The sequence below is a fragment of the Malania oleifera genome, chromosome 4 (genome assembly GCF_029873635.1).
Source record: "Malania oleifera isolate guangnan ecotype guangnan chromosome 4, ASM2987363v1, whole genome shotgun sequence".
NCBI lineage: Eukaryota > Viridiplantae > Streptophyta > Magnoliopsida > Santalales > Ximeniaceae > Malania > Malania oleifera.
Window position 1 is genome coordinate 13,850,197 of NC_080420.1, and position 6,826 is coordinate 13,857,022.

At 38.5% G+C, this 6,826-nt stretch overlaps 1 protein-coding gene across 1 annotated transcript; it reads left to right on the plus strand.

The window, feature by feature from the left end:
• The first annotated feature begins 5,656 nt into the window (after nucleotides 1-5,656).
• On the plus strand, nucleotides 5,657-6,568 carry LOC131153697 (uncharacterized). The gene is made up of 2 exons (XM_058106144.1): nucleotides 5,657-5,861; nucleotides 5,946-6,568. Exons 1-2 carry the CDS (start codon nucleotides 5,657-5,659, stop codon nucleotides 6,566-6,568), a joined length of 828 nt encoding a protein of 275 aa, XP_057962127.1.
• The last annotated feature ends 258 nt before the right edge of the window (nucleotides 6,569-6,826 follow it).

The following is a 6,826-nucleotide window of genomic DNA, read 5'->3' on the forward strand; positions in this document are numbered from 1 at the left end:
GAGATGAGAGGTCAGAGACGATGAGAGCCGCGACGCGGGTTAGGGTTAGGGAGTCAGGGACTTAGCGTCTTAGCCTTAGGTTTTTTTGTGTGGTCCACTGTGTTGACTGAAGGCTGAAGCTGTTAAGGATCCAAATTAACAACCCGCCCAAACCTGGATGAACCCGTTTATAAACGGGTTGACCCGTGACTCGCCTAATTATTAAATGGACGGGTCCGGATGATCCGACGAGTCATGACCCGTTTTTCCAGGCCTACTTATTGGGTTTAGTCATTAATCATTATGGCTCGTGTGAATGCAAAGACTGAATCATCCAAGAGTAGAATAGATGCATATGCGTGAGCCACGACCTCACTATCATTCGAGTTCCGTTCACTTTGCCAATTTTGGTACTTCTCCAAGGCACAAGGAGAGTTTTTATGAGTAAAATTGATGTATATGTGCGAGCCCCGTCCTCACTAGTTTATCTTTGAATCTTTAATTGTGATATTTTTGTTAGTATCAAGAGTCTTCTATATATGATCATTTTGACTGAATGATCAAAATAGAGATTGAGAAGTTTTTTTTTTTTTTACTTCTCTCAATCTTCTATTTATTTATTATTTTTTGTTTCTTTTTTGTTATTTTTAATTGTATTGTATGATCTAAAATAGCCTAAAATGGTAAGGTGGAATCCAACAGCAATTTTGAGCTCATGCACCAAATTAAGGCGAAACCTCTGTCATTCTAAATTTTTTTTGCTCTCTTTCTTCCAATATTGACTGCATCAGGTGGCTTGATGTTATAATATATGGCTCATATGTTGAGTGGAACACAGCATGTACAAAGAAAACATGGTGGACAAAAAAGAGAAACTGACTTGCTGGAAGAAACTAACGACGATTTGCCTAAAACCGTCAAAGATTTTGTTCAAGGTAAGAGGAAATAATCGACGACTTTACAAAGTTATTTCGATGATTTTGTCTCAACATTAAACCGTCGACAGTTTATTTGAAATCATTAATGGTTTGGTTCGGTTACTCAGCGTTGTTTTTTGAATTTTTAGTTGTGAAGTTGAATAGGTTGGGGGGGGGGGGGGGGGCGGGGGGGAACCACCAGGAGGGTTACACATACAATGTTGTATGTCGTAATTCAATGTCTTTTAACACAAGATAGTGAAAATTCACTGTTGTTTTCTTCCGTGGATGTAGGCATTGCTGAACCACGTAATTCTTTGTGTCATTATTTTATTATCTTCACATAATTTACGTGATTGTGTTTTTCTGTATATTTCCTCGTTTGTTGTTGCATAGTGTGATTCGGTTTTCCGCTGCGCATTGATTTGCACAACAAATTGGTATCAAAGAAAATTGGTTATAATGACTTCTAGGATTTCTTCTACAAAGTTTGATGTTGTTAAGTTCGACGAATCGAGAAATTTCGGACTATGGTAGAGGAGGGTTAAGGATCTGTTAATGTAGCAGGGTATGATGAATGCATTATACAAAAGTCAACCGGAAGGCATGGATGAAACAAGTTGGAAGGAGTTGAAAGCGATGGTTGTGGTGACTATGAGGCTTTGTCTGATGACGTGTTATATCACGTCAAGGGTGAGGAATCTCCGACAGCAGTTTGGTAGAAGCTAGAAAGTCGGTATATGTCCAAGTCTTTGACAAATAAGTTGTATCTTAATTAAGCAAAAATTGTATTGACTTAAGATGACAAGGAGTTCGGATTTGAATGAAAAGACCAATGTATTCAATTAAATTATAAGTGATTTAATGCAGGTTGATGTGAAGTTCGAGGAGGAAGTAAAGCATTGATGCGACTGAATTCCTTACCTACGTCTCATACGTATGAAAATCTAGTTACAACTCTGACGTTGGGAAAGGAAATCTTGAATTTGGAAGAGGTTACAAACGCTCTGTTAGATTTTCATCAAAGGAAAAAAGCTAGCGATGAGATTTCACAAGGTGAAAGGCTTGTGGTGAAGGGTAACTAGGAACATAGGAGAAGCAAGTTCCAGAGTGGATCGAGTAATAATAAATCTCGGTCCCAATACAAGAAGAAGAAGAACATACAATGTTTTAAGTGTGGGAAAAAGGGCACATAAAATCGGAGTGTTTGGAAGGAAGAAAGGGAATGCAGAAAAGTAAGAGGGTTTGTCAAAATTAGTGAACGTAGTGGAAGAATGAGACTGAGAGAGCGATGTTTGTGATACACTTTCCCTTTCATCAAGTTCAGATCGCTTCACAAATTCTTGGATCCTATATTTGGCGTGCTCTTATCACATGACACCAAATAAAGATTGGTTCAGCACCTATTGGTCAGTAAATTCTTATTTTGTTCAGGTGGGAAATGATGTTTCATGCAAAATTATTGGAATAAGAACTATCAGAATTAAAATGTTTGATAGCATTGTGAGAACATTATGTGATGTTAGACACATACCAGATCTATGAATGAATTTAATTTCATTGGGCACTTTAGATTGTAACGGGTTTAATTACAAGTCTGAAAGTGGGGTAATGAAGGTGTGTAAAGGCGTTTTAATGGTGATGAAAGGATAAAATTTAGTGGGAAATATCTATGCACTGTTGGGTACCATAGTCGTAGGTGGAGCTGCAACTGGAGATTCTGACTCAAATAATACTATTTTGTAGCATATGTGGTTAGGGCATATTGGTGAGCGTGAAATGATGAAGCTTTATAAGGGAAATTTTTTAAAGGGTTTCAAAACATGCAAGTTGAATTTCTGTAGGTATTGTGTTCTTGAAAAACATAACAGGGGGCAGTTCAAGACTGTCACACACAAAACGAAGGGTATCTCTGACTACATTCATTCAGATGTTTGGGCACTGATGAGGGTAACATCTAGGGTGGAGATACGTACTTCATGAGTTTTATTGATGATTACTCATGAAAGGTCTGGGTATACTTCATGCAGCATAAATTAGAAACGTTTGCTAGGTTTAAATTGTGGAAAGTTGAGGTGGAAACCTAGATCGGGAGAAAAGATTAAGTGCCTCAAGTCAGACAATGGAAATGATTACACTAATTCAAGGTTTGTGGAGTTGTACGAGTAGCATGGCATAAGAAGACATTTCACAGTACACAAGACACCATAATCGAATGGTGTGGCGGAAAGGATGAACCAAACTCTAGCTGAAAGAGTTCAGTGTCTCAGGTTGAGTGTAGGGCTTGCAAAAAACTTCTGGGATGAGGCAATAAGTATGACTTATTTTTTTGTTAACCGATCATTAAGGGCATCACTTTATGGGAAAGTAGTAGAGGAGGTGTGGAAAGGTAGTGCGGTAGACTACTCTGGTTTGAGTGTTTGGATGTCCAACCTATGTGCACATTTTTAGTGAGGAGAGATCAAAGCTTGATGCAAACTTTAGAGGGTGCATTTTTCTGGGATATCAGAAAGGTGTGAAAGGGTTCAAGCTGTGAGATCCAAAGGCAAATAAGGTGGTGATTAGTAGAGATGCGATTTTTGATGAGAAAGTCGTGTTGCCGCATACTAAGGAGGAAGAAGAAGAGAAACAGGTGCCATAAAACTGGAGCATAAATGAGCATGCGGTGTAGGTGGAGTTAAAGACTCACGATAGAGATGACAGTGTTCAGAATGGCGGGAGTTCTAGCTCGGGAGATGGTAGGCTTGCCAAAGCTTGAGTCCTTAACTACCAAAGATAATATTTATAATCCTAACTAATCCCAAGTTCAGTAAAACAAGGAGTGAGTCAGGAGTCGATCTTAGGGACTCAGTGTAGCGGTTTACCAAATTAACCTAGCTTACTATTCCGAAACAAGAATAAAATATGGAATTTGGTTTTTCTATTAAACTATTAAAGCAATTAAATTGAATTAAAGTTCTTATGGAAAGGAAGTCTCTGGTTATGAATCCACCCTAGTTGATACGAAAAAACTATGTTCGGTCAATTATCCATACTAGGGTTTCAACGGTCAAGCAATTTGCTTGAGTAGCATAGCATTGTCGGGTTTGCACCAATCATTCAGAGCATGATCGGGAGAATGGGGTATACCCTATCTAGAGAAAACAAATTCCTCTCTAACAACTGTACGCTATTATGCACAATTGACTGAATCCTAGTTATACTATTCTAACCTTGGGTTTCATCACAACCAGAGAACTAAAGAAATTAAATACTCATTGTGCATGAAATTAAACCTAAATACAAGGTATTGAAGAACAAAATTGAAAGCATGACTTTTATTGAAATTAAAAATTTAAATACAAAGCAGGAACGAAACTAAATTAAACTTGCAATTCATAAGTAAACAAAGCAATGTAAATTGACAATTGAAAGTAAACTATTCTAAATGGTACCCAAGGGCACTCGAGGGAGCTCAAGGGACCAAAGAGGAACAAAAGGGAACCCTAATCACCTATTAGAAAATAATTTTATACCCCTTAGGGTTTACACATGATTGAATTCAAATCAGGAAAATTTCACCCAAAAATATCGCGCAGTAGTTTCTGAACTCGATAACAGTCGACCTGGCCGCACCCCAAATTCTCCTGGTTGTGCCCTAGTCAAGACATTTTGGAAAATCTTCAATTCATTCTTTGTTCAATTGATGGCATCGTTGACTAGGTCACACGTCCAAGGTCTATTGGTTGCGCCCTGGTCGAGGTATTCTATGAATCTTCTTTGTCAACCAGCACTTTGGAGTCTTCTAGCTAGACCTTGTCACCCCTTGTGACTGATTGGTTGCACCACATAGTTGATTAGAGACATGTTGCTTCAGCTGAATAAAGGCCTTGGAGACCTGGTCAATCACTTGGTTGAACCTTTTGCTTCCAAGTTGTTTCATTAACTCCTTACACTACTTAACTTCTCTGTTTAAGCTCCAATTTCAGGAAATATAAAACACACCACGTGTAACTCTGAACAATGATAAGAAGGGATAATTACAAAGTAAATAAGAGCATTGCATAGGTAAATGGAGTAAATGGAGTCCTAAAATAGCATATTGTAGGAGCACACCATAATCCCGAATTTACACTTTGCTAGTTCTCGAGCAAAGAAAAACTAAGAAAAACCTACAGAAGATAAACAATTCCTAACTACCTTCTCTTTCGTGGGAAACACGATTGCGTTTACCATATGCAATAAGGCTTTAAATCTCTAGGGGGCCTTAGTGGACAAGTTATAGTCTCATGAGGATTTCTAGGGCAACACCCACAAACACCTGTCCTAGTGAACATCAATTTAGCTCGAACAAATAACACGACTATAAAACTTCATATACATATATATAACATCATTACAAACATGCTCTTCTATAAATAACTCCATTATAAAGACAACTCTAAAGAAAGTCACCCATATATGCCTCAACAAGATATAGCGTTTGTCAAAGGGAGAAATATGGTGGAAAATATATATCTGGTGTAGGAACTGATAAGAGGATACAAAAGGAAAAAAATATCCCTCGATGCCTACTGAAAATTGATCTGAAAAAGGCTTATGACTCTGTTTCGTGGGCTTTCTTGAAAGATATGTTGGTGAATTTAAATTTTCGTGCTCAAATGATCACTTGGATCATGGAGTGTGCCTCGACTGCTTCCTTCTCTGTATCATTGAATGGAAGGTCGAATGGATTTTTCAAGGGGAGGAAGGGTCTTAGGTAGGGTGATCCTTTATCACCCATGCTTTTTGTTATTTGTGTGGAGTACTTGTCGAGGCTACTCAAATCCTTGGAGGGTAAATTTAGATTTAAATTCCATCCCAAATGTGATGAACTGAAGATTACACACTTGGCCTTTGCCGATGATCTCATGCTGTTCTCTAAGGGAGATGTTGTTTCAGTAAATTATCTAATGGATTGCTTGAAGGAGTTTTCTCAGTGCTCTGGTCTCTCAGCAAATTGTTTGAAATCAAACCGTTATTAGGTTGGTATGAAGCCATGAGACTTGGAGATTATTTTAAATCAAACAGGATTCAAAGAGGGTGAATTTCCTTTCAAATACCTGGGAGTTCCACTACTGTCTTCTAAACTAAATGCTGCCCGTTATAGGCCTTTGATTGATCAAATTGCTGGGTTGTTTAAAGGGTGGCCTGGGCACACTTTGACTTATGCTGGTAGATTAGAAATAATTAATTCAATTATCCAAGGGATAGAATGTTTTTGGCTTGCCATTTTTCCAATTCCAGGGAATGTTCTAAACCAAGTAATCAAGTTATGCCGAGTATTCCTGTGGGGTGGTAGGAGGAAGGCCTTGGTTGCTTGGAGGGAAATCTACAAGCCAAAACAAGGAGGTGGCTTGGGAGTGGTTGACTTCAAGACATGGAACAGAGCACTGTTGACTAAAGCGTTGTGGAATGTTCAAGCTAAAAAGGATAGTTTATGGACGAAATGGATCCATCAGTTTTACTTGAAGGAGGTTGAAATCTGGTATGTTGTAGCTAATAAAGATGACTCCCCCGTAGTCAAAAGTTTGGTTGAAATCAAAGACCAGCTGGTGCTGAATTCTGGGAGTGTGGCTGCAGCCATAGAAAATATGGAAAGAATGGGAAGTGGTTCGCATACACTCTATGATTTCTGGAGGGAGAAGAGTTAAAAAATGCTATGGAAAAAATCTATCTGGTACAATGGAATTTCCCCGAGGTATGCTTTTTGCTTGTGGCTGGGATGGAAGGGAAAGCTCCCAACTTGTGACAAGATACAAGGAGTAGAGATTGAGTTAAGATGTACCTTCTGTAAAAGGGATATGGAGACACTTGAAAACCTTTTCTTCGACTGTAAGTACTCGGCTGAAGTGTGGGGTAGCATAAGAAAGTGGATTGGAATTAAAAGGGTTGTGACTTCAATCAAGGCA

Coding starts and splice junctions, on each gene's coding strand:
- LOC131153697 (XM_058106144.1), top strand. CDS start 5,657: ATGCTTTTTGTTATTTGTGTGGAGTACTTGTCGAGGCTACTCAAATCC. Junction 5,862..5,945: donor GGAGTTTTCTCAGTGCTCTG/GTCTCTCAGCAA, acceptor TAAATCAAACAG/GATTCAAAGAGGGTGAATTT.